Source organism: Microdochium trichocladiopsis, assembly GCF_020744255.1.
Source record: "Microdochium trichocladiopsis strain MPI-CAGE-CH-0230 chromosome Unknown B0I36scaffold_21, whole genome shotgun sequence".
In the NCBI taxonomy this organism is placed as follows: Eukaryota; Fungi; Ascomycota; class Sordariomycetes; order Xylariales; family Microdochiaceae; genus Microdochium; species Microdochium trichocladiopsis.
In genome coordinates this window covers 143,255-169,484 of record NW_025763564.1, presented here as the reverse complement: position 1 = coordinate 169,484, position 26,230 = coordinate 143,255, and the positions used below count along the sequence as shown (strand labels likewise).

Genomic DNA, 26,230 nt, shown 5'->3' with positions numbered 1-26,230 from the left:
TCGGAGGATCGGCTTCCTGTTGGAACCAGTAAGGGCTAGTCCGGTGAGTGCCTCCTTCGTTCCTTATCTTGATGTAGCGATACGCTTCCGGGAAGTCGAGTGGGGTGAACTCCCTTCGGATGGTGGCGGTCTTGATCGCCATTTGTCCTTGGTACTCCCGTCGCGTCCAGTTCCACGGTTGTTCTTGGAAGCTCTGTGGTCGGTTTTCCCATTCGCGAAGGAGTTCCTTGCAGTTCGTGAGGTTCTCCCTGGGTTCCCAAGTGTTTTCCGAGTCGTCGTAGTCCTTCCATTTGATGAGGTACTCCCTGGTGTCCTCGCTGACGCGGTCGTCTAGGATCTTCTCGACTTCGTATTCTTGGTCAGGCTCGACCTCGAGTTGTGTTTCGAGCTCAGCGTCGGCTGGCGCTGGCTCGAGGAGGGAGGTGTGGAAAACCGGGTGTATTCGCATGGTCTTTGGTAGTGAGAGTTCACAACTAAGTGGTCCCAGTACCTTTTTGATGGCGAATGGTCCGATCTTTTTGAAGTCCAGTTTGTTGCTCGGTCGTTTGGTTTTGATGTTTTTGCGGAGCAAATAGACTTTATCCCCCTCCTTATAGGCTGGTCCCTTCAGCCTGTGCTTGTCGTATTGCGCCTTCTGCTTGTCTTTGGGGTTTTTGAGCACGGCTCGAAGCTTCTCTTGAAGTTTCGTGAGGTTCTGTGCTTCGACGAATGCTTCCGGCACTTGCGAGTCTGCGAGAGCTGAAGGTTCTGTGGGTTCGTACCCTTTGTTGGCGAAGAATGGGCTCATTCCCATGTCTTGGTTTGCCGAGGTGTTGTATGCGATCTGGGCTGTGGGTAGATGCTCGACCCAGTCGTTTTGTTTCTGGTTGATGAAGATGCGTAGGTATGTCTCGATGTTTTGGTTCATGCGTTCTGTTTGTCCGTCCGTCTGAGGGTGGAACGCTGTGGACATGTTATGCTTGATTCCTAGCTGCTTCATCAGATCTTTCCAGAAGTGTGACGTGAAGAGCTTGTCTCTGTCTGTCACGAGGCTTTCTGGAAGTCCGTGGTGTGCGATGACTTCTCTTTTGACTATCCAGGCGAGCTGCTTGGTTGTCATTGCTTCTTTGCATGGTATGAACAACGCGTACTTTGTGAGTCTATCGGTGACTACCAGGATGCTGTCGTAGGCGGTTTGGTAGGCGGGGTCCTTGGACTTAGGTAACTTGACGACGAAGTCCATAGAGATTGCCTTCCACGCTCTATCGGGTGGTGCGATAGTCATGAGTTCTCCGTACGGTTTGTGTCGTGATGCCTTGGCTTTTGCGCACATGGTGCAGTTGGCGATGACTTTCTGGACTGCTTCCTTGAGTCCCTGGAAGTCGAACTGCTTGCGCATCCGCTGAATGGTCTTGTAGACCCCTTGGTGTCCGCTGAGCGGGTGTTCGTGGACGGCTCGGATAAGTTCGTCCCGAACGGTGGGTGGTATCCACCTTTTTCCTCTGTACTTGAGCACTCCTTTGTCGATTCTCGAGGTGTCGTATCGCGGGTCTTCCGCGTGGGTTTCCTTGATATCCTTTTTGTCGTGGAGGGTTGCGTATACTACAAGTTGTTGGAGATCTTTGTCCCAGTTGTCGACAGTGAGTGCCGCGGCGATTCGCAGCGTGCCGTCCTCGTGTTGTCTTAGGATTGGGTGGCTGTTGTTTGTCGTTCCTTCGTGTTTGGGGTATCTGCTAAGGGCGTCCGCCCTAGCGTTACTGGAACCTTTGCGGTAGTGGATGACAAAGTCGTACTGCGCTAGCTTTTCGTACCATCGTGAGAGTCTCTCACTCATGGTGAGGTCCTTTGTGGTGGTGAAGTCCTTTAGGTTGTAGTGGTCTGACCAGACCTGGATCTGGTGCGGGGACCCCAGTAGGTAGGCCCTCCACTCTCTGAGTGCGGTGACGATTGCGAGTAGTTCCTTTTCTCCGACTGTGTAGTTGAGTTCTGGTCCGGAAAATGTTTTGGATAGGAAGGCGACGGGGTGTAGTCGTCCCTTCTCGTCTCGTTGTCCTAGTTGTGCTCCCATCGCGTACTTTGAGGCGTCGCATTCCACCTCGAATGGGAGTTCCGGATTCGGCATCCACAGGATGGGATGACTGAGGATGATCTGGATGAGTTTGTCGAATGCTTCTTGTTGTTCCTTGGTCCATTGGAAGGGTTGATCCTTCTTGGTGAGATCGTTCAATGGTTTCGCGTGGCCACTGTAGTGTTCGACAAAGATTCGATAGTAGTTGGTAAATCCCAGGAAGCTGCGCACCTCCGTGACTGTCGTAGGGATTTCCCAGTTGCGTAGTGCATCGGTCTTGCTGGTCTGCATATGCACTTGTCCAGGGGTGATGGTGTACCCGACGAAGTCGATTTTCTCTTGGTTGAACTTGCTCTTCTTGGGATTGACGAGGAGCTGTAGTTCTCGGAACTTGTCGAGTACTTTTCGTACGTGCTGGACATGGTCCTCATAGTTCTCCGAATAGATGAGGATGTCGTCGAGGTAGACGACGACGAAGATGTCGATGAATTCTCGGAGGATTTCGTTCATCATGGTTTGGAAGGTTGCGGGTGCGTTTGTGAGTCCAAAAGGCATGACGAGGTACTCGTAGTGCCCGGCCTCCGAACGGAACGCTGTTTTCCACTCGTGACCCTCCTTGATTCGGATGAAGTTGTAGGCGTCCGGCATGTCGAGGCTGGTGAAGACCTTGGCCTTGAACAGTCGGTCCCTAAGTGTTGAGATCAAGGGTAGTGGGTAACGGTTCTTGATGGTGTCCTCGTTGAGTTTCCTGTAATCCACGCAGAGTCGCTTCTTCCCGTCCTTCTTTGGTACGAATAGGATGGGGAACCCGGCAGGTGATTGAGATGGCCGGATAAATTGTTTCCTCAGCATGTCCTTGACATACTGCTTGAGGGTCTCGCTTTCTGCGGGGTTGAGTTTGTAGGTTCTCATGAAATTAGGCTCCTTGCCTTCCTTGAGGTTGATCTCGTGGTCCCACTTCGAGTGTGGTGGCAGTCCTCGGTCGTTCTTGAATCCGAAAACGTCGATGTAGTCATGGTATTCGCTGGGTACCCCTTCTAGTACGTCCATGACAATGGCTTCCCGGATGCTGTGTATCGTGGGTTGCCAGTGGAGTTGAATGTTGTCTTCCCATACGATTGTGGGGTTGCTGCTCCGTAGCCAGTTGCTTCCTAAGATGACTTGGTTTCGTCCAATGTCGGCTATGTCGAAGGTGATGGTTTCTTGGTGTCCGGGGAACTCGACTTGTAGCGGTAGAGTTTCCCGTCGTATCCATCCGTTGTCGTAGAGCACATATGCTCCTTCAATGTTGACGAGTGTGTAGGGTCTTTCCTTGTCTTTGTAAGGAATTTCCCACCTGTTTACCCATTGTGCGTTGACATAGGTCCTGTTGGACCCACTGTCGATGAGTGCTGTGCATGGAATCCCGTTGACGACGATGTTGATTGTCGGGCTCCATTTCCCGTGGTGTGGATAGGAGGACGCAAGGGTTAAGATCGGCGGGGACGAGCCTCCTTCGCCCGCCGTCGGTCTTTTTCCGCCTGGACGGTGGTTGCAGTGTAACCTCTGTCCAGTAGCCCCTCCTTCCATGCTTCCTCGATATCTTTCCATAGCGTCTTCCGTCGATCGTAGGCGCTTAGCCCCGTAGGTCGTTCGGCTGCGTCGCGGATCATGATCCCGGCTCCGCGGATCTCTGCTCGGCTGAATCCCGGAACTAGCCCATTCTGATCGATGAACGCCATGACTTCGTTGAGGTGGTCGCTGAGTTCGTCGAGATAATCCCGCGCGATCGTTCCTGGTTCCGCGACTCGGTCCTTGAGCCCTTGGTAGACTTCCACGAAGTCCGGCTCCTGTCGGATGTCGTCGCAGATTTCATTGAGGTTCCGCGTGGTTTCGGCGAGCTGCAGGATTTCGATTTTTCGTTGTACGTGTATGAGGCAGTTGTTCGTGATGCAACGCTTTCTGCCCCTTCCTCCCAACACGCATTCCTTGGGGTATTCATACGTGTCTGCTAGTTCGTATGCTCCGTCGACGAAGGTTGGTTGCCATTCCCGTAGAACGTTTCCTGGCAGGGGGTGTGGGACTGGTGTCCCCTCCTGTCGGCGCGGGAATATTTGGTGGCGTACTTTGTCTCCGAAGTGGTGGTAACACCCGTCGTTATAGCAGTATACCCATAGAATGGTGGCGTGCATTGGTTCCCAGCTTAGCATATACCGGTGGTCTCCGGGGTATGCGAGTTGTGTCTGGTACCTTCTTGCCGCGATGGCCCAGTCGAAAGGGTCATCTTTGTCCTTGAGCGGCTTGCCTTGAAACCGAATCCCGGTTTCGTAGCCGTCGATGTCGCTGCCTTCTTCGTTCTCCCAGTTTTCGTCGAGTTGGGTGTCTTCGCAGCTGTCGGGTGTTCCGGGTCTTGACTCTAGGGGGTCATGAGTTCCCTCCGTCGTTACCCAGGCATTGTGCACCTTGCTCCGCCAGTTGGCGAGCTCGTCGGTGTGTTTGAACATCCCGGTGGTGGGTCCTTCCGGGGCCGAGAGGTCGGCCGCCCGGGCATCCCACATTTTGCTGTATTCGCCGTTGCTTTCTTGGCGATTGGTCCGCGCTAGCTCTCGCATGGCGGCCGGCGCGTTGTTCCAGCCGAAGGTCTCTACCTCGTATCCCGTATCGTGGATTCCTCGGGGGATCTCGTCGTCTCCCGGCGGCTGGTTTTCCTTGTCGGAGTCGTTGGACTCGCTGCTTTCTGGTTCGTCGTACTGGCTCTCCATTATCTCTGGGGAGTCGTATTCTTCGCTGCGTGCGTAAGCCAACACAAATGGCTCTACGTCGTCGTCGGGTGCGTTGTTACTCTGGTTGCTCGAGTCCATTTCCTCAACGTCTTGCGGCATCGTTGCCGGTATGGTGGGCGTCCTGGGCGTCTCAGGTGTCGTTGCCTCACTGAGTGGCGGCGTCCCTTCGCTTGGTTCGCTTTCTTCTGCCACGTAGCATGCTCTGATTGCTTGGGTTGGTACCGGTTTGAATGGTTTCTTGGGCTCTGTACACTTCCTTGAGAAATGCCCTTCCTTTCCACAGTTGTAGCACAACTTCTTGTTGTCTCTCGGGGTCGCCTTCCCGATGTCCATGGGTCCCGCGTGGGTGCCCGTTGCAGTGGTTTGCTGCCTAAAGGTCCTCTTGAACGTCTTCTGCATCGGCTGCCTGGGCTGATGCTGTATTTTCGTGGTGTTGCCATGGTGCTTTTCGGCACGCCGCTCGTACAGACGCGTGTCGTGTTTGATGGCAAGCTCGCAGTATTCGAGGAACTTGGTTGGTGGTTCCAAGTATTCGGCCATTTTGTCCTTGACTTCTTCCTTGAGTCCGCGGTAGAAGCTCGAGATCTTGCTTTCTTCGGTCATGTCGAGCTGTGCGATGATGCGTCGGAAATCGGTGGCATACTCCGCAGCTGACTTGGTTTGTCTGAGCTTCTCGAGTTCTCGTTCGGCTCGTCTCTTCTCGTCGGGGTCCTGGAACAGAGACTCCAGGGCCTCTTCAAAGTTGTCGAAGGACTCGAAGATTTTCCTCGTTTCTCCCTCCATATCTTCCGGGTCGTTCTCCAGTGCTTGGGCTAGGTGTGGCTCGAACCATCGCAGTGCTTTTCCTTCCATGAAACCGGCAGCGTGTATAATTCGGTCTTGCTCGGTTTGGAACTGGTTGATGTACTGTCGTTGATAGGCTTTGAGCTGCACCAGGAATCCCTTGAGTTTCCCAGGGGTTCCATCGAACTTAGCGGGGGTGTTGAAACGAACGCTTCCTCCGCTAGGTGTTGCGATGATGCTGGCTGCTCCCAGAAGTGCTTGGACCTGGTTCCGAAGCTCGGCGACCATGCCCTTGTACTCCTCGGTGGTTCGGTTGAGAGCCAGGATGGCCTTGTCCTGCTTCTTGGTGTGTTCGATTGCGCCGTTGGCCCATTCCTGGAGTCTGGCCAGTTCTTCCTCGGTTGAGAGTCCGGGCTGGCTGACTTCGCCCAGCTCGTCCTCCAGGGTTCGCCCGTGGGTTGGAGTGACGGCTCGTCCTGCGGAGTCGGTTGACATGTTCGACATGGCTTATTCCTTCCTGGCGTTGCTGGTGCTCTGAAAGTACTCTTCCTCGTTCCAGTGGGTGAAGGATCGTCCGGAACAGACGTCGTTGTGGTTGATGTACCGGAGGTTGTAGCAAAGTCGGCAGATTTCTCCGACTTCCTTTCTGAGCTGGTGTCGGTAGCAACGTCCGAGGTAAACTGCTGGCTGTGCACACTCCTTGCAGCGCGCTTCCACAGGTGCTTTGTCCTGCGATGGATTGGCGGTGCTTTGCTGGGTGTGTGCTGGGTTGTTGTTCATGACCTGTAACTGTGGTACCTGTTGTCAGTATTGCTCGGGGTGTACTTACCCGAACAAGAGCGATCAAAATGTCACGATCCGATCTCCGGGGTCAACCGTCTGATCGGCGCGGTGGGGTTTATGTTCTGAATAAGGCAGGTAGCGACCTCATGCAATACTGACTCCGTGCTTCTCGTGTTCTCGAGGGGGTTGTCGTTCGTGTCTCTTGCGAGATATCACACTCGGATCAATTGAGTGACTAGGTCAAGTGAAGGGTGAGGGTGATACTTAGATTGATCGCTGAAGTACAAAGGTAATGACTGTCTACAAGGAGATCCTCCTGGTGCTATATATCCTTTGTCCTTCATCGTGGTTCCCTGGATCACTTGGTTTCCTCGTGATCCTGGATCGTCTTGGATCCTTGGTGATCCTCGGTGATCCTGGATCGTCTTGGATCTGTGGTGATCCCAGCGATCCACTTCCGTCTGGCTGACATAATGGGATGCTTATGTAACCAGGGGTGTGCTGCCCCGCGTGCATGACCTGCCCTTGTCCCTGGCCCGATCTTGCGACCTGTTGGTCGGGTCGTCACAAGTAACTAGTTCTAGTATGTAGTGAAACTAATACTTAGATTAATCGCTAAAGTACAAAGGGAACAACTATCTATAAGGAGATCCTCCTAGCTCTATATATCCTTTGTCCTTCATCGTGGTCATAGCCGCCGTAGTAACGGTCATAGCTCTGGTTCTAACGGTCGTACATATAGTAGTAACCGTCTGGTCTTGGCATAGTGGTGGTCTTGCATCGGAGCATAACTACTAGTACCGTACTGTCACAATCCTGCCTCCGGGGTCAACCGTCTGGCAGGGCGCTGGGGTTGCTGTTCTGCAAGATAGGTAAAGCCTGTACAATAACAACTAACACTCTGCTGTCGTTCTCTCTCTGGGTTGTCGTTCGTGTCTCTTGGAAGAGATACCAGTCTCGGCAATTGAGTGACTAGTTCAAGTGTGGGTGAAACTGATACTTAGATTGATCGCTGAAGTACAAAGGTAATGACTGTCCACAAGGAGATCCTCCGTACTCTATATATCCTTTGTCCTTCATCGTGGTCATGACTCTGAGCCCGATGGTCGCGGCCAGGTCATGAATCTGGTCCTGACGGTCATGCAGATATTGGTGACCATCCTTCTTGGCACAGCGTCGGTCATGCAGATATGCATGACCGGTACGTACCTTCCTTATCGTCCCTTATCGTGCTTACATAAGAAACCTGTGACGGTGCTGCCACATGATCCGCCCTTGTCCTTGGCCTGATCCTGTGGCCTAGTTGTTTGGGCTCTTTTGCGTCCGTAACAAGCATCCCCTGTTGGTTGGCCGTCACACGTACCCTTGGTCCTCATCCTTATCGTACTTACATAAGAAACCTGTAATAGTACTGCCATATGATCCGCCCTTATCCCTGGCCTGATCCTGCGGCCTTGCTTGTGCTTGTGTGCCCAAACAATCGTCCCCTGTTGGTCGGTCGTCATACCGGGTTGCTTATGGACTACGTTATATAAATACATAATTATTATCAGTCATTTGAAAATCCCCGAACCTTCCTTCACTCCTATCAGTCTCGGTTCGATAGCCCTCGAAACCACGGCCACTATTATACCTACTTGCCCACCTTATCCAAGCCTGTGTTCATCTCGACGAAATAGTCCTGCAACGTCATATTAGCACATTGTTCCCTTCTCACACGGGGCTAGTCGACTCGAGGACTGTGATGCCAGACAAGCACGACTTACAAATAGCGACGCAGGCGCGTGATACGCCATGAACGGGATCATCGCAGACATATTCCCAACCTTGACCCTCCCCTCTCTCCCACGCACCATTTCCCCCACCAGCCCGCGCGCGAAAGCCTCCACAGTCCCCAGCCGTCCGTGCACCTCCTGCCCGCTCGCTCGCGTCTGGAACTCGTCCGATGCAGCTAGATAGAGCGAGTCTTCCGGCAGCGCCGGCGGAGTAGGCGCATTGGCGAAGATCTTGGTCTTGACAGCCCCTGTGAGGACCGTGAGCACCTTGACCCCGAGCGGCTTGAGCTCATGCCGCATCGTCTCGCTCATCACCTCGCACGCCGCCTTGGACGCGGCGTAGCCGCCCATGTACGGCGGACACACGTACGCCGCAACCGAGGCCAAGTTGACCACCATCCCCCCTTTCCCTCTCTTGCTGCTCTGTATCAGCAGGGGCGCGAACGCCTGCGTCACCGCCGCCACGCCAAAGACGTTGACGTCAAACATGGCACGCATGTCGTTGTCTATGCTCATGTCGAGAAACGGCCGCAAGGCCTGCCGGCCGGCGTTGTTGACGAGGTAGTCAAGCGCCCCGTCCGTGGCTGCAGTGACGACGGCGACGGCGGCCCTGATGGAGGCTGGGTTTGTCACATCCATGGTCAAGAGGGTGATGCCGGATAGATCTTGCAGGCTGGCCATCTTGTCGACGCTGCGCGCCGTGGCGAAGACGTGGATCCCTTGCCGGCGGAGCTCGTGGACCAGGCCGATGCCGATGCCGCCTTCGCTACAGCCCGTCACTAGGGCCGACGGTGTCTTGTTCGCCATGTGTACGCTCTGAGCTAGCCGTTTCGAGGGGAAGGCTACGTGTAAGGCGAAGGATGGGGGTGATCAGGTCAAAATGTCGATCGGGGCATATATTGGTCTCATCGGACGGACAGAACGGAGGGAACTCTATTTAAACCTACATAGTCACTGCCCTGCCAGTAGCCCGGCTTCCCGTTTCACGTGAACGCACAGGAGCGCAGTGACCATGGCGATATACTTTGTGTTCCACGTTGAGTACCCACAGCGGGCCAGCCACAGCCCCGGCTCGGAGACTTTGCCAAGGTTTCCCTCCTCGACGAGCACATACACCCGCGCACGGCCACACAGAGATAATGGTTTTAGCACTAGCGCATCAGTTGCGGGATCACCGGAAGCCCGTGTTGCCGACATTTCTTTTGAGCATCAGCTTCATGAGGCCTGGTGCTCGTGGCAGTTTGCTGTTTCAGTAATGTAAATGCAGTCGTGTGGAGATGCGTGCCAGGACGTATTTGTGCCTTGCCAGCTCAACATTTGCAAGAGATCTATTTCCATTTGGTTATACATAGAGGCTTACTTGACCCTCTATTGATGGGTCGGTTGGCTAGGGTCGTCTCCCTTCAGACCGAATACTCGCGGAGGGCGATCAAAAGAAGTACTGCGAGCGAGCGATGCCCCCGTGTATCGGCGAGGCACTCCAGGGACAGCATAGACAGATTCATGTGTCGCGACCGACCGTCGACAAAGGCTACGACAATACGGCTGTCAAGTGGGCCATTGCCCTGACCGCGGTCGACTCCGTGGGTTGGATGCAAGCACACAACAGATACTGACTGCCTGACTCGTACATCGATAACCCCATAACGAGAGCCTGCAGCTGCCGCCCCTTGATGAGCCCATGGCCACGGCCGTCCATTTGGCTCGTCTCAACGGTGAAGGCCACGCTGGGTACCTCAATCTCGGCGGGCCGGACGGCGGGCCCAACGTCGCCAAGGCAAGCACTATCACCACGGGCGAGGGCATAGGGTTGGGACAATGTCGCCTTTGCCGACGTCAACGGCCACGAGCGGGTCGACTAGGTGGCCGTTCTTGCGCGATAACGGTAGCGCCCGGCTGCGGCTGAAATGGCGGAGGGCTGGACGAGTCCAAGGTGGTCTGGTCCCCGCACGGGACCATCGCCAAGGGGTCCGGAGAGAGCGGCATGGACATGCAAATGAGCCGATCTCGACGACGCCGACAGGACCAAGTATTTAGACATCAAGCTGGCCACGTTTGCCACGTCGGCGTGGCTAGACGGATGCTGATGTTGCGCCTGATGGAATCGCTGGTGACAACCAAGATGTTCGCTCTTGTTGATCAAGGTCGGCACGGTCTGAACCAGTCATGCTTGATCCGGGCAAATGCTCCTTGCCTCGCCTTGCAGTGACGATCGCTAATGCTATTGTAAGCTTTTCAGCCCCTTCTGATTGTAATGCCCTACGCTTCATCTTTTGCGAATAACGGCGTTCTCACATGAAAGGCGGATGGAGTCCCACTGGACCTCACCACATGAGCTCGTTCCTATGCCAAGTGTTTCTTTTCTTCTTGGCAACGCTCGAACAACACTAGCATGAGAAAAGTGAGCAAGGCCTCTGCTCCGAAGCCAGCCACGGTCATTGTCAGATCTTCTTCTCCTCGAGCAAGAAGACAAGTCCGACTGCAAGACGATTTCAAGCAGAGAACACACAGCCATGCGTCCTGCTGTCCGCCCGCTTCAGACCCGGCAACGCCGACTTCGAAGCTATGGCACTAACACGGTTCCCAGCCTCAGCTTCTCAAAGTCCTCATTGATCCCGACGACGCCGACAGGCCAGGCGGACCGCACATGCTCGCCTATCAGCACCTTGCGCTCGCTGTCCTCTTCACCACCCTCTGGTTCGTCCTTGAGCGTCAGGTACCCCTGCAGGATCCCGAGATCGGAGGCAGTCATGGTCGCCTTGACCATGCGCAGGACCACCTCGGCGAGGTAGGAGTTGCTTTTTGGTCATGCAGGCCCTTGGCGGCAAGGATGACTGTTGCGCGTATTTCTGCTTCGCTGTTGTTGATGGCGGCGGAGGCGTCTTGGCTGCTGCTGTCGCCACCATCATCATCGTTATCATCATCATCGTTCCCATCGTTCCCATCGTTCCCATCGTTCCCATCGTGTTTAGCAGCAGCAGCAGCAGTAGTAGTAGTAGCACCAGTAGCAGCGTTGTTGCCTCTCGCTTTTGTGTCGCCAGGCCGGGCTGTGGGTGCAGCTAGCTCCTTGAGATGGATAAACCCAACACACGAGAGCAGTTTGATCAGGAAAATGTCGCACGACTCGAAGCTGTGATGCAGGTGATAGAGCCGCGGGAGGCCTCGAGGCGGTCCTTTGCTTGGGCGAGCAGACTGCTCGCATCGGACTCCTTGGGCAGGTCGAACGGCAGCGGAGGGGATGCCGAGGAGGAAGAGGAGGAGTCGCGATCCCGCGCGGCCACGACGGACTCGAAGATCATGATGATGTTGTAGTAGTGCATGCTGAATGATAATGGTTAGCTAGGTAGTCTGCGTTGATGTGGCCTTGCAGGGAGGGGAGCTGGGCTTACTGGAGCTTCAGCTCGTGTGGATGATGCATGTTTGTCGCGGATAGCTCTCTCGGGAGCTGTGTGTAACAGTCCATGATTTTCCTCCGAAAATTCATCGTGATCAGGAAGTTGAGGTCTTGAGGCTTGCGGATTCGGCTGAAGAAGTCCGATGCGGACTCGTTCATGACGGCTCGAAAATCGCACATGGCTTTGAATGAATGGCCGAAGTGCATCGGTGATAGTTGCTTGGTCGACGGGTAGCGAAGCTATATCTTAGTGTAGAAGCATAGAAGCTCCTGTCCGCATCCGGATCTGGCAGCGGGATTCGAGGGGGCTTGTCAAGTAGCGGCAGCCGGTAGATATGACATCTGTGGACGCTGCAGTTGTATCAATAGTTAGTGGATATATCGCCATTATGACTAACTTGCAACCCACGGTCTGACGTACACTTGTATCCCAAACACGCCCCGGCAGTGATCGCATGGGACATTTTGACTTTGCTGTTAAGAGACTCGTTGCGCTCGGCTTCAACAGATCAAGCGCGGAAGCCCGGCTCACCGCGAGCTCAAGGTACATATTGCCAATCTCGTCGCACGCGTTGGCGCTGTTGACGACGAACAGCACGGCCGCCCCCTGTACGGTGGTGAGCTTGGTCGTGCCCGCCTCGAGCTCGAAGAGGCGCCAGCATTCAGCCAGCAGTTGGAATTCGAGGCTCTAGGGATACCAAAATGCGGCTCGGTCGGGGATGGCGCGGTGACCGTGCTATCGCAAAAGTAGCTGTCAGAATCCTATGTCATGTTGCACGGGGATTCTGGGAAAACCAGCAAGTCCTACACGCAGAAGCCAGCACCGCATTAACCAGGAAAGGAAAGCAGAACGCCTGGTAATTCGCTACCATGTCGTCCAGGAAGTAGTTTATGTGAAAGTGTGGAAACTGGACGTATTCGTATCGGAAATAGGTTTGTAGAAGGCGGATAAAGATATCGTCGTTTTTGATGATTGTGGTCCATGCTGGTGCGTTGACAAGATCAAAGCGAGCATCGGGAATCTCGGCTGCATGGGACGGGACGTAACAGGGCTAGTCATAGCGGAGGAAGCTAAGGGAGCCGAGCCAGACCTTGAGAAACCTGAAAGGGACCGGTGGCAGCCGTAAGGTCAAGAATGGGCTTAAGTCAGTCTCAGAGGTCGAAGAAGAGATTGCAAGTGTGGAGGCAAAGATAGCCACGACCAAGAATCCTGGGGAATAGCCGTGGATACTGGTTGGTGAAGTTCACGTCAACGGTTGGATGTATGGGGCTCAGAATTGGGGAAGACCTTTGGAAGGCTATCGATCCTCAAGCAGTCTTCTAGCAGCCATCTATCTATTCTCTAGCATCTATTTATCCTCTAGTAGCCATTTATCCTCTAGTAGCCATTTATCCTCTAGTAGCCATCTATCCTCTGGCAGATTTTCAGAAGCAAAATCTCCCAGTACTAATGTCGGTTTAAGATTTGCCTCATGCTTCTTTTTCGCTGAGGACATCTTGTAGCGAAAGGGCACCAAAAGCACATCCCCCATGTGGTCGTCGAGCAGGTATGTCGGCAAGCTCATTCCTAGAGCTAGAGTCCGCCCTCTTTCAAGCTCGCTCTCAGTCTAGGCTTAACCTCAATGGCACCCTTGATCTGGACAAGCTCGCCCCGCTGCTTTGTCAGCCAGTCATCCTGGCCCGGCAGCACCTCCAAGTCGAAGTTATACAAGATGCGGCTGGTGATGACGCGCATCTTTGCGTAGGCGAGATTCTTGCCGATGCAGTCACGCGGGCCCGCGCTGAAAGGTCTGAAAGCCTCCTTCTTGTCCGCGGCGAAGCGGGGGTTGTAGAGAGGGTGTGATGCTGACAGCCACTATATCACCGCGGATCGGGTCAGTCAAGATCTTCACACCAAAGCAAGGATGAAGGAAAACAGGACACGTAGTAGAGCCGAAATCATCAGCAGGATCAGCCAGCCGCATAGGAAGCAGGGCCTAGAAATTGAATGAAAACGGTCTCTTTGTCACGAAGCAGAGGCTCTACTCACACGCTCAGGATGGAATGAGTCTGAATCTGTAAAGTGGTCCGGATTGCGGAACGAGGCAGCAGAATAAACGTGTAGAATGGTCTGTACAAGGGGTCCTCCAGTTAACACGATGCTCGAAAACCTTAGTCGGTGGTGAGAGGTCACTTACACCACGCGGTAGCCAGTGGCCCGCTACCTCTGCGCCTGGGCTAACGCGCGGAGGCACGGATGATGCTGGAGGGTACATGCGGAGAGTCTCCTCGAGGACGGCATTCAGGTACTCGAGCCGGGCTGTGGTTGTCATGTCTATCTCAGCATCGTCGGTAAAGGCAGAACGGATTTCATTCTCGAGGATGCGCCGCTTGTCCGGGTTCTGACCGAGGAAGAAGACGAGGCCTGACAGCGCCGTCGCCGTGGTCTCGCTGCCTGCAATGACGAGAATTCCCGAGATAGCCATGATCTCGCCATCGCTGAGCACCTTGTTCCCCTCTTTGTCCTGGCGCATCATGTACGTGGCGAAGTCGCGGCGCGATGAGTCTCTGGGCTCCCCGCCCATGGAAATGCGCGTCTGTCCCTTGAGCCGGCCCAGGGACATATTCTGTGTGTTCGCCTCGAGGGCGATTTCGAACTCGCGGGAGCCCAGTATGAGCGCAAGCGGCACCCGCAGCAAGGGGAAGTGCCACAGAAAACGCCCGTAGGCGGAGCCAACAATACCGCGGAAGGCGTTTTTAACGAAGGTGGTATCGCCGTCGAGCGCGTGGAACGAATCCGCAAAGGCGAGGTCGCCAATAATGTCAAAGGTGCAGTAGTTGAACCAGTCGACCATGTTGATCGTCTCGCCTCCTGCAGCTCGGGTCCGCATCTCGTTGACGAGCTTGTCGATGTATTGCTTGATGATTCCCTCTTGTTCTTGGAGGGCTGCCGTACTGAAGGCGTGGGCTAGCTGGCGTCTCTGCCGCCGGTGATCGTCGCGGCTAGCTGCAAGTAGGGCCATGTGATCGTTAGGAAAGAAGAACCCCGGAACCTTGCTGAACTCGGCCTCGGTGCGCGAAGGTCGAGCTCCGTGGATGTTGGGCCAGGCAATGTTTCCATCAACGGCAAGGCGGTCCGGACCGATCCGGACGATGGGACCATACTTCCGGTGCAGCTTGATGGCATGGTCGTTCATGTTCAGCCTCACGGATGCGCGCCATTGTCCAAAAACATCACTGGCGGCATAATGCTTGGGGCCAGGGATTTTGGCTAAGGGATGAAACCAGATTCGGTACACGGTGGTGCCGACTACGAACGAAATAAGCTGCCGCAGAGGACGACAGAGTCAGCGGCCACGATCATGAGTACTGGATGAGGTGGCAGATATTTACCGAGACGACAGAGGCGCCTGCGATGAGTGCGGCTTTGCTGTATCCGTCGAGGACGGCCACAAGCTCTGAGATTGCCATAGTGGTGAAAGTGTGCTTTCTCGATAATGAAGTCAGTGGCGAGAAGAGTGACCAGGAGACGAGAGGGCTGACCTGATATATATGCTAGAACTCGCACCTCTGCAGCTCAAGGACTGACTGACTGACTGGCCGCGCAATTCTGCATAAAATGCGTCCTTGCGCGCGGAACGGTGCCCTTCCGATATGTCTATGCACTAGGCCATAGCGTGCTAGCCAGTAGCAACCTGGAGATAGTAAATTTATATGGAGCAGATGCAGCTTGGCACGCGAGGATAACCCCCGAGCAGACACTCGTTTCAACCAGCCAGCGTAGGTGTCGTCGCCTTACAGGGTTCATGACTATACAGCACGGCAGGCGTTCGACTAGCGTTCTCAGCCACCCGGGAGAGGGGCGAATAGTGCATCGGCCTCCGAATTTCCGCACTTTGGGGATATTCGACTCGTGTGCTCAATTTGCCCCACCCCTTTACAGATTAAGTTATGTCTCCGAACCGCTATTCGGATTGTGGGGAATATCAAACTTTAACTAGCGTGGATCGGCGTCATTTGACCTCCGAGTCTCCGTACTATGGGGCTAGATAGTACATTCGACTATGTGTGCTCAATTTGCCCCACCCCTTCACAGATTATGTCTCCGAATCGCTAGAGCACGCCATAGTAGCAGAGCTGAAAGTACGGATGTATAATACGTAAGCTCCCCCTCTCCATAAATTGGCCATGCAAGATAAACCTACGTTTGACAGTCCATTCTGAGCCCGCGTCAAGAGTTGCACTCCCTCCATTCCGCCATTCCCTGCCTCTTTCCCTTTGTCGTATCCTCATTAGAGCCTTGGACTTGATTTACCATTGCTAACCATGCCTCCCCTCTCTACCATCCGCGTTTCAAATTCGCGCATCACCGCAGCCACAGCGCCGCGTGTAGCTGTCTTCACAGGCGCCACTCAGGGCATTGGTAAGGCTACCCTGACGCAGCTTGTCGGGGTTGGTACACCAATCACGATATACCTTATTGGTCGGAATGGGTCAACTCAGGAAGGATTCCTGGAGGAACTGAGGGCATCGAACCAACAGGCCAAAATCGTGTGGTTGGAAGGACAGGTTTCCCTGTTATCGGAGACGAAAAGGTTATGTGACGAGAGTGAGTCCCTCTTCTTGCGAATATTGAGAACCTCGGATAACAAAACTATCTTGAACCACGCCATGGGAATCATAACGCACTTTGCTGATTAACTTTTACAGTCAAGAGCCGCGAGAAGAGCATCGATCTTCTCTTTTTCTGCGCAGCCTACGTCGCATTGGGGGGTCGGAGAGGTAAGCTCGTGACACGCTACCAGCAGCACCACCGCCCAGCATGAATGAGAAAATAGTCTCAAGGCTTCTCGCATCCAGACTAAGCCACTCTTTTTCCACAGACACATCAGAAGGCTACGACACCGCAATAACCCTGGCGTTTTGGGGCCGAGCCCTCTTTACCAGTCTCCTCCTCCCCCTTCTCCGCAATTCCGCTGCTTCCTCCTCCTCGTCCGCCTCTGCGTCCCCATCCTACGCACCACGAGTGATCAGTATCGGCGCAGCGGGCCTAGAATCTGCCAGTGTCCCCCTCGACGATTTGGACCTCAAGTCCCCCAAAATCTTTGGCCCCTTGGTCTGTGCCAAAACCTGCGCGACTATGAGCACGGTGTTTTACGACCATCTGGCTTCCTCCCCAGGGAATGAAGGTGTGGTGTTCATCTACAACCACCCGGGCAACGTGGACACCAATATTCTGAAGAACGGCTGGGGAGAAGGATCGTGGGGTCCGACATTGGTCGGTCTCGTCCAGCGCTTGGTTTGGCCGTTGATACGGTTGTTTGGTGTAGGCGGGATCACAGCTGCAGTGAGTGGGGAGCGGAGTTTGTTTTTATGCACTAGTGCGATGTTTGGTGGGAGGGGTGTGTCTGTTGATGGTTGTGGAAGGGGCAGAACGTTAGCGGGAAGGGAGATGGGAGGTATATTTTGTGTGCCGGAAAATATCGAGTGTATCCAGCCTCAGGAGGTGGTTGGGAAATTATTTGTTAATGGAGGGAGGGAGAAGATTTTGGAGAAAGTGGACGAGGTTCTCAAGCCATATCTTTGAAGGCGGAAGCTCAATCAAGGTATCTCACGCTCGTATTAATAAAAGTTGTACTATTTCAGTACCATCAAGTTGGGATCTGTAGATGTTTCGTTTCATAAAGTACTGTTTACTCTAATGCGTAGCTAGTACTACGTTAGAGCCGCTTGAATGCCGGTAGATACCAACCAAAAACGGCGGCACGAACGGTAACTTTCTCAGTTCGACCTGTATATAATAAGTTGCTAAGATTCCATCGGTATGTCGCGAACTAGCTCGACCATAGACTTACTTATCTGCACGATTAGGCCTATCTATGATAACTCGTGAAAGAATTGTTCCAGGCCATCCATCTGTCTTATATGCTAATCTTAGAATGGCTTGCTAGAGCGTACTACTATGTAAATTGGGCGATACTAAAGCCTAATGCTACCTAGGATAATAGGGCTTCTATAACTGACTCTTTCTATACCTTCTCAATCTGCTCCCTCCTGGTTTGCGTTAAGTTCGTATATCTCGTTATTAGCATATCCCTTCTAGCTGTCGTCCCTTGTTAGCCAGCCTTCCACTCCAAGTGTTATATATATATATACGTTAATAAGCTGGTAACGTTATTCTTCTTTAATTTTGGGGGGCGCTGGCGAGACACGACAGAATAAGGGCCCCTTAACCCACATCAAGAAATTCAGTTGTTTCTCCCACCCATGGCTGTCCTCGCATAGCTCGAAATCGAATTTGACAAGTAATGCCCCCATGATCAATCGTATCTCATGCAATGCTAAGTTCCGGCCCAAACAGTCTCGAGAACCGTACGAGAAAGGATGGAACACATCTGGACTGGGATCCGCGTGGAAATCCACGTCAGTTTTGTTCTGGGCGCTACGAGGCAGCCATCGCTCAGGAATAAAAGCGTTCGCGTCCCTGAAATTCTTTTCGGAGTGATAGGCTGCATATTGTGCGACGGACAACCGAGTTCCTTCGGGTACCCAACAGTTGTCGATCAGCATACCACCCTCTCGGACGACCCTGGGTACACCCACCGCAACTGGGGGGTAGATGCGCAGGCCTTCCTTGATACAAGCATTCAGGTATGCGCACTGACTGAGACGCCTGAAGGATAGATCGGATACGGTATCAAAGCTCGCTCGTATCTCATTTTTGAGTAGCTCGAGTTTCTCCGGACGTAGACAAAGGTGGTAGATCAAGCCACTTAGAAGGGTTGCTGAAATGTAGGCTTTGTTAGTATCTCTAGATATGATAGAGGGATTTTATTCCCATTGTCTGAACTTTACCGATAGTTTCTGTCCCAGCTAGCATGAAAAGCTCGGCGTTGGAACACATCGCATTGAGACTGAGCTTTTCAGTAGGTCCTGCTGGAGAAACCTGCTTCCAGATGTCCGGCCGAGTTGATCCTGTCTTGACCCTTTCGTGTACCCTTTGAGCTGAATGTTGGAAGTGTTCATGTTTTTTCTTCTGGATGCACTTTGGCTCAAACTTCCTGTATAAAAAACGTGAAACATTGTAGTACTCCACGAACAGAGAGAGCGGCATTAGCTTGATCAGTTTGAAGATTGAGTTGACCCAGGCGCTAGATCGATCCCTTTCCAGTAGCCCCAGTGGCTGTCCAAAACACAAATCGGCCATGATGTCAAATGTTGCGAAACTGAATATGCTTGTGAGTTCAACCTTCGCGGATGGCGATGTTGAACGTAGGTTGGTGTCAAGCCTGCGCTCTATCAGTGAGACCATGGCATCCATACTTGAGAAGAATTAGTTTCGAGCGTCCACAGTACCGTTCGTTTCAAATTCACCCTTGTTTGAATGACTTACTGTTCTTTGAATATTGGCTGCTGTTTGCGTAATCCCACTTCGGAAAATGCGGGTGCAAACATTCGTCGCCATAGACGGTGGGTATCAACATCGGTGGTGCTGAGACTTCGAATAGCTAGACAGAGGTGATGATTCAACTATTAGCTTTGGAAACCTGGATCGAAGCTTCCATTGTTCCGAACCGTTTGCTGGTTGAATGCCATAATCCGGCGCTTTGGAAAGCTCTAACCGGTTACCGTATATCTCCTTCCAAGCGCCACTGGAGATGTAGCTTAAGTCATCTGGGCCGAATCGCAAGACAGTACCGTAACGGTTGTGCAAGTCATGCAGCCAATGTACTTCATTGCCCCGAAAAAGCTGAATCCAGTATGGAATGCGCGTAATGGCGCAGAGCCACGGACCTGGTAAGGCAGAAAGGGGGTGGAATGTGACAGAGTAGAAGCTTTGGCTGACAAACCACAGTGCCAATACACATAAAGCCGCCTCTATGCCATCGGAAACCGACATCTCGCTGACCAGATTGAAGCCATACTCTAAGAAATCCTTCGATGAAGACACCATTGAGGTTTTCAGAGACGAATGTGGTTCCGGCAGATGGTAAAGATGGGTGTTGCCGTGCAAGCCCTAGATCTGCCCACTTCAGCGACTGACTACGGTCAACAGTCCAATTGGCTTTGTCGGTATGGTATAGCAGACTAAGCTGCATATGAAGCCACTCACCATGCAGGGTCTGCTTTAGATAGAAGAGATGAGTATATTTTCCGTGCGGTGCTCCAAGTAAACCTTGAGTAACCTAAACAACCTAAAGAACTCACACAACCAAAACAATTTAAACTGAAGCAGTCCTGTTTGCATAAACGAGCATGACGACTCAACCCAACAAGGGACTATTTGTGGCTCAAAGAGTACCACAAATAAGGCCGCATTCGGTGATCACCCACCTTCGTCAGCAGAGGCCCAGCTCAGACAAGGGGCAAAGAGCACTGTACAGTACAGAAAAGCTTGTTGGATGGATGCATGGATGCACCCTTGCTCGCTCCTTGCAAGCATAGACCAGCATTGTTAAGCGGAGACTTGCTTTAAGGCAGGTGTGACCGCGGAGCCAAAAATGGAGTGCCCCACACTCACCTGGAGTCGAGGGTCTGGGTGATATGACTGCCGAGCCATGAGCCGTGGTTCACGATCAAACGTCAGCATCTGGAGGCCAAGGCAGCGACTTAGAATGTATGTGCTGTGAACCTCAGTGCAGGTTCAACATCGCATGCACCGCCACGCGACGATATGCATTCTGCTTGAAAGAGCCACAATCCGTGACATGCCCACATCGTGCTTCTTTCCTCATCAATCCAACATCAGGGGCGAGAGCTGCATCTCACTTAAGAGATTGCAATGGGCCGCCATTCACGATGGCTGGCGTCCCCGTGTGGCGATGGCGGCGGTAGTCCTTGCCAGCTCCAGCTGAATGCCCAATCAGTGCATTGATGTGGCTATGCCAGCATCGTGCTACTCAGTCACGTGAGCTACGGCTGTTGATGCAGAACGGCCGGGCGACAACCGGATTTATCCTAGGTCGTGCAAAGTGCATGAGCGAATCAAGTGTTGTGCTCGTGCCGCAGGCGCCTGAATTTCGTCTTATCATGATTGGCTGGCTGCGTGACGGACCTTCCCACTAAGGAAGGAATGACAACCCATTTCAGCTGCTCATCATCACTGCCTAAATGGGACTGGTCACAACAATGTGCCTGTGCTTGGCCTTGATCATGGCGCCACAGTGGCTGCTGACAGCCACTGTCATCCTCATGAACCCTCACATATTTGAAGATTCGCACACGGTTTCAATCTCGCGCTCACTTAATAGGGCCTGATCATCTGTCGAAATGCGGTCAAGTCTGTGTTTCCGAAGTATATCTTGCTAGAGCAGCGCAAACGCACACCTGTCTACAGCGCACGCATTTGAGTAAGGTGACTACCCTTGAGGGTCGGTGTATCTCGTGTTTAGCTGCCATCAAAAGCTCGATTGGCGTTTCAGTCCGCATAGGAGATGTAGAACGAGCCTCGTCACGCAGAAAGAGGAACAAGAGAAATTACGTTTGGGGTTTGCTCTTCTAATATTTTGGTATGAAAGACTTAGTTATATGAACTGACTCTTTCTCAATCCATAATTAACTTCCTAATCTCCCCCAAGATGAAAGCCTGGATGCCCTGGTCATTGCAAGTGCTATGCCGCAGGATCTCCATCTTGAGAGCGAGGATCTCATCGCGTAATTCCTGAACGTGGGCGCTTAGGGTACTGTTCTTCTCCGAGAGCTGTTTCTCTGTCTCTTGAAGCTCTGTGGTTTCGCACTTCATCTTGTTACGATATTTGGTCGCAGCGCTTCGGTTCTTCTCGCGTATCGTCTTCTTCTTATTGCTGCTTGGAACGGCCGTCCTATTCGACGGCGTAGACTGCGACGCGAAGCTTGCCGTTGCATCTGCCGACCCTGCGCTATGTACGTGTATCTCGCTATGCCTGTGTTTCGTGCCGGCGAGCTGCTGTATTTCCGAGCTGTGTTGCTGTTGAAGCTGGTGGTAGCTATAGCACCTAAGTGCTAACGACGAAGGCTCCAGCGTACTTCCGCTAGGGCTAGTGTGGTTCGACGCGCTAGCAATGTTAGAAAGGGTGGAAGAATCGCTAATCGGGGATATTGGCCACGAGTGTGTGCTCCACGCGTTATCGTCAAGAGCAGGGTTCGAAATTTGTGAGGCAGCGATAGTACCAACGGGTACTACATCGTATGGCTGCAACGGCATATTGTACATCTCGGGCCCAAGGTCCATAATAAAGCCGCCGTCTGCGGCAGGGAAAGGGACGTCCAAATAGCTGCATTTGCTATCAAAGACCATCTGGGACATGTCGCTGAACTCGATGCGGCCGAGGTCAAGAGTGTCCCCGGACCAGCACTCTATTGTACGTGTGGATGGTTGGTGCAGCGTGGGGTCTGTGAGGCCAGCCATGGTGACAGCTGCGTGTGATTGTCTGCCTCTGTCGCCCTCGATCATTGTTCTTGTTGTTGTGGCAATACAAAAAATGGGGGTCGAGGTGTGATCACAAGGCACGGCTTATCAGTGCCCGGGTTCGTGGGTCGCTCTCCAGAAATGGCGCCGGCTCGCTTTTGGAGCAACAATCGCGCCGCCGGACAGATAAGCAACGCCAGCCGCGACATGCTCATGACGACAGCGCGAGTGAAGCAAGCCCAGGGGCTCCCTGCTTGAATATGCAGCCAAGGCAAATTCCGTGCGCGTTGGCCTGGCTCAAACGGCGGGAACGGGGTGTAAGTGGCTGAACTCGGGGAGAAGCTCTGGCAGGCCCCGCTGCGGAGTTGGTCAGGGCAATACCCCCGTTTGCGAAGGCTTGACGAAGCAGGCTAGCCCCCGAATCAAACCCCCACTGGGGCGCGGAAACGCCACTCGGCCGGTTTGGCGCCAGATTTGGCTGCGAGGTCCGGAGCGGCACCCGCGCCCTGGCTGGCGTCCGGATTGGGTTCGTGGGCTCGACGCCAGGGCAGTTCGCGCTGCTTCGCCACCCTTGAATTTCGAATCATCCCCAGGAACCGGCTTTTCTCGATTCCCTGGGCCGTCGCTGAAAGGCTGAGGGGAGGGGGGGTTGTACGTGGGACGGACGGCACGTGGTTCGCTTGGGTCTCCCGTGGACTAGGAGCTGAGTAGAGTCTAGGGCGTTGTGGGAGTCTGGTGCCTTGTGGGGCCCGGGACGGGAGCCTTGAGGAGTCGGAGCCGTGCGGGCCCAGAAATGAGCGGGAGTCGCTCTGCCGCGGCAGCCTGTAAAGAAGCAAGCCTTACCCAGTACAGCAAGTGACATTCAAAGAGCGAGCATATGTTTAGTACATGGGAACCAGCTTGGTAGCTGTATATGACACCCCGTTTGCCAAGGGCATCGTTTGGCAATTTTCTCGCATTCCTGGCATGCGCGTCATCCACGAATCACTAATCAGTTTGGCACTTTTGTGACCTTATGGCACATAAATGGTTCTTGATATTTCTGCTACGAAACAGTTCGAACTTGACTGTGCTGTTATGCGGGGCCCCGCGCTCACCCACTCGTTCCCTTGAAGCCGAGGCCGCAGTTTATCACCCCTCAATGTACACCTCAGCTGCGTCGCCGCGCGGTTCCAGCAGCACATTGAGGTCACAGATCCCCTCAACTGTCGTGCTCTATTGGAAGATTGCCGCTGTGTTGCAATGCATTGAGTGGATTGGTGAGTCTGTTTGAGAGTACCTGAAGAATGGGAAGAAAGCCAGCCCGCTGATTGCGTGCGAACGGGTATTACAGGCGCCGTATCCGCCACCGAGGCCTACGCGTTCATTACGCTCGAGTCGCCCATCCGGAGGTAGATTCGGACGAGAGTGCTAGATATGAGGGCGTTTCTATAATAAAAATCGTTGCACCCGCGGTAACATGGCCGCTTTGTCGCTGCAAAGAAGTAATGGGGAACCTCGAGCCACCTCGCCCCATCCTATGAGGCGCTGCTACGCCTTAGCCCGACCGACTGTGGCAACCCCACGCCGAGAACACGCAACAATCCAGCAGTACTACTGGACCGCCTAAGGTTCGGCAAGGCGGCCACCAAGTAGCTGATCACGCGGCACCTGCTTCCACAGTTCGGGAAGGCAGGGGAAGAGGCCGAAAGATAGGAACGACGCTACAGGAGCACGGGCAGACGCAAAGGCGCAGCGATAACAGAGCGGGGAAGAGCAGAGCGAAGCCGCAGCAACCCATGCGCTACAGTGTGTGCTTTAGTGGGCTGGTGTGCTGGCCAGTGGACGCTCTAGTAGGCAATCTAGGGGGTTACGTGCCCTGTAGTGGCTCGTTTACTGTTGGTAACACCAATCTTCAGGGGGATGCTACAGGGGTGCTGCTACCCCGAAGCGCGATAGGTTAGACCTAACAGAAACGCTTTTCTAGCGCGTGGAGCACCCCACGCGCGACCGCGTAGCGCTCCCTCTCTACTCCTTTCACTTCTCGTCCACAACCCGGCGCACAAGCTGGACCAGGTTTTAGCCGCGCACTTAAGTCGCACACATAGCAAGGTCCAACTTACAACACCCCGAGCAAGGCTCTCGAGAGCTAGTACCTGACGCGCAAGTCAGCCCGCGCTCTGAGCTGCCGAAATAGGCGTAGCGGTGGAACCGCTGCCACCGACGCAACCCTAGTACGGAAACACCAGCCGCACGCAATGCAGCCTCGGCGGCGGCGGCGAACTCCAATCGCAGGATGCCAGCATCGTCAGCGACGCGCGCTTGGAGCGGGCTAGCGAGGACTTACGGCGACGCGGGAGTGGCCAATTGGCGCACGGATAGCGTCCGAGGCCACTGCGGCTTGCTGGTGTGTTGAGCGGCGCCGGGCCTGGACCAGGCACCGCTGCTCTTGTTGCCGAAGCAGGTTCACGATGCTGTCGGTGGAGGCAGCGGCAGTGGTAAGGCCGGAGCCGGAACGCTGACCGGGTTCGCTGTACACAGTGGTAACAGGCTTGCAGAAGGAAGAAGAGGAACAGACGACGAACGCAGCGATAAGGCTAGCCTGCAGCGAGTTGCTGTACCTTTTGCCCCAGATACCAAGATGAGGCATTACGAACACCGGACACACCGTGTAGCGTTGAAGGAGCGCTCGCGCATCGCCCTCCTATGCACACAACCCGCATATTAGGCATTCCCCCGTAGCAGAAAGAACATGGGGCCCTATGCAACCTACACAAGCACTCTACGAGCCTCTAAACAGTTGGTTGGTCATGAGAGCTATTTATGGCGGTCCTATCGCATGTGCGTCACGTTGCTCCACTACACATGGAGCCCTGAGGATATCTGCCGGCATGATTTCTACAGTACTGCTGGTCGGAACCACAGTTTATTTGCTGTATGCTCCAGAAGTTGAGCAATAGTATTTAGGTAAAACCCACCTCATTCAAGTGAATACTGAGGGGGTTTTCTTACGTCTGTGGTCCAAGTGGCTTCACTTGACATCTCTCATTAGCAAGATGAAAGCTTGTCTATCTCTAGCATTCGCGGCTACCTGCTTCGCAAGTCTGATGGACCTAGACTCTTTGAACGTTTCAGGCGAAATTTATGTGACTTATGGGCCTCCCGATCACGAGCTGATTCCACCAAGCACGGAAGAATATCAACCGAGTTCACCTCATTCGAGTGAAGTACCACGAACTACACAGACGGCTGCCACAGCATCGAGTCTCTCGACCACTCGAGCCTCAGAGCTGACTCTCCTATACCCAACGATCACGCTAAATACTACAGCATCTCAGGTGATGCCCTCAGCTGACTCCGCAGGGTTGACGTCGGGACCCAGCTCCCCCATCACACGCAATATTACAGCGTGCCATGGTGCATTCCCAACATCTTGGACTAATGGGACCATGGCTATTCCGTCGACAAACATTCCACAATACGCGACACAGTCAGGTACAGGTTTCTCTCCAGTCGACAATTACCAGACAGCCGAAGAACCTGCTCCATCCCCTGACTATGTTCCTACGGACCTGCCTCAAGGCTTTACGACTAGTAGCCATCTGGTTCCCACCCATGGTTATGCGATCACATCTCCTGCTTCTATGGCTGCCTCCACTGCACGAACAGTATCTGTGTCGTGGTTGCTCGTCGTACTTGTGGGCGGCTTTCACTTCTTGGCTGCTTTTTATAAGGCTGGGTAAATACTCTCAGACGGCCATAGTATTGAGTTGGAGAGGGTATTGAGGCTACCTAGAATCGTATACGGACTAGCAAAAAGTTACTGTAGTTGGCCTTACTGTTTGAGATTCTAGATATCATAGATACTGTCAATTTCTGACTGGAGCTGTGCTTCAGCTTTGTTCTAGCCTGGGCTAATATGTATTACTACACCTGAGTGCATATCTAGCTTGGGCTACAGTTTTGGGATACGTGACGTCGGCATGACGCTCAAATTATTCTCTACGGTCTTTTGCTCATGGTACAGATCTATGGATGCAAATCATAGGTCCATTAACGATCGAGCACTGAGAATGTGTAATCCAGTCGTAACGCAGTAACCCGAAAGCAGCCTCAAAAGGAAACAGCACCGTGTGGATTCAATAAGCCTCGGTATCCTTAGAAGTCGCTGCCATAAGTGGCGCAAGTAGATGCACCCTGGGCCTCGGCTAGAAGTGGCGCTTAAGGACATTACCGATTGTGCCTTTTATACGTAGGTATAGTTCTATATCACAATGCTACAGTAGGTCAAGACTGGCGCGTAAAGAGGGCAACGATTCCGCCTCTTACGCGTATATCTAG

The 26,230-nt window shown here is 53.5% G+C and overlaps 7 protein-coding genes across 7 annotated transcripts; 2 read left to right on the top strand and 5 right to left on the bottom strand.

Moving 5' to 3' along the window:
• Positions 1 to 8,008: 8,008 nt before the first annotated feature.
• On the bottom strand, positions 8,009 to 9,017 carry B0I36DRAFT_404459 (uncharacterized protein; the record flags this gene model as incomplete). The annotated part of the gene is made up of 2 exons (XM_046161776.1): positions 8,142 to 9,017; positions 8,009 to 8,056 (listed from the first exon to the last, which is right to left on the bottom strand). The coding sequence occupies exons 1-2, from the start codon at positions 8,955 to 8,957 to the stop codon at positions 8,009 to 8,011; spliced, it is 864 nt and encodes a 287-aa protein (XP_046003757.1). The 5' UTR covers positions 8,958 to 9,017.
• A 1,696-nt stretch (positions 9,018 to 10,713) lies between these two features.
• Positions 10,714 to 11,703, bottom strand: B0I36DRAFT_370589 (uncharacterized protein; the record flags this gene model as incomplete). The annotated part of the gene is made up of 4 exons (XM_046159923.1): positions 10,714 to 10,929; positions 10,986 to 11,280; positions 11,358 to 11,471; positions 11,540 to 11,703. 4 exons carry the CDS (start codon positions 11,701 to 11,703, stop codon positions 10,714 to 10,716), a joined length of 789 nt encoding a protein of 262 aa, XP_046003756.1.
• Positions 11,704 to 12,857: 1,154 nt separating this feature from the next.
• On the bottom strand, positions 12,858 to 14,994 carry B0I36DRAFT_390050 (cytochrome P450; the record flags this gene model as incomplete). Its single annotated transcript, XM_046161381.1, has 4 exons — positions 12,858 to 13,399; positions 13,574 to 13,654; positions 13,722 to 14,849; positions 14,917 to 14,994. 4 exons carry the CDS (start codon positions 14,992 to 14,994, stop codon positions 13,118 to 13,120), a joined length of 1,569 nt encoding a protein of 522 aa, XP_046003755.1. The 3' UTR covers positions 12,858 to 13,117.
• An 855-nt stretch (positions 14,995 to 15,849) lies between these two features.
• Positions 15,850 to 17,110, top strand: B0I36DRAFT_258234 (uncharacterized protein; the record flags this gene model as incomplete). The annotated part of the gene is made up of 3 exons (XM_046151078.1): positions 15,850 to 16,132; positions 16,234 to 16,305; positions 16,407 to 17,110. 3 exons carry the CDS (start codon positions 15,850 to 15,852, stop codon positions 17,108 to 17,110), a joined length of 1,059 nt encoding a protein of 352 aa, XP_046003754.1.
• Positions 17,111 to 17,697: 587 nt separating this feature from the next.
• On the bottom strand, positions 17,698 to 19,477 carry B0I36DRAFT_378695 (cytochrome P450; the record flags this gene model as incomplete). Its single annotated transcript, XM_046160726.1, is given in 5 exon segments — positions 17,698 to 18,308; positions 18,379 to 18,772; position 18,898; positions 18,917 to 19,031; positions 19,099 to 19,477. The coding sequence occupies 5 exon segments, from the start codon at positions 19,475 to 19,477 to the stop codon at positions 17,698 to 17,700; spliced, it is 1,500 nt and encodes a 499-aa protein (XP_046003753.1).
• Positions 19,478 to 21,014: 1,537 nt separating this feature from the next.
• B0I36DRAFT_404448 (uncharacterized protein) lies at positions 21,015 to 21,955 on the bottom strand (the record flags this gene model as incomplete). Its single annotated transcript, XM_046161775.1, has 1 exon — positions 21,015 to 21,955. The coding sequence occupies one exon, from the start codon at positions 21,953 to 21,955 to the stop codon at positions 21,068 to 21,070; it is 888 nt and encodes a 295-aa protein (XP_046003752.1). The 3' UTR covers positions 21,015 to 21,067.
• Positions 21,956 to 25,338: 3,383 nt separating this feature from the next.
• On the top strand, positions 25,339 to 26,230 carry B0I36DRAFT_356907 (uncharacterized protein; the record flags this gene model as incomplete). Its single annotated transcript, XM_046157713.1, has 3 exons — positions 25,339 to 25,628; positions 25,839 to 25,910; positions 26,176 to 26,230. The coding sequence occupies 3 exons, from the start codon at positions 25,339 to 25,341 to the stop codon at positions 26,228 to 26,230; spliced, it is 417 nt and encodes a 138-aa protein (XP_046003751.1).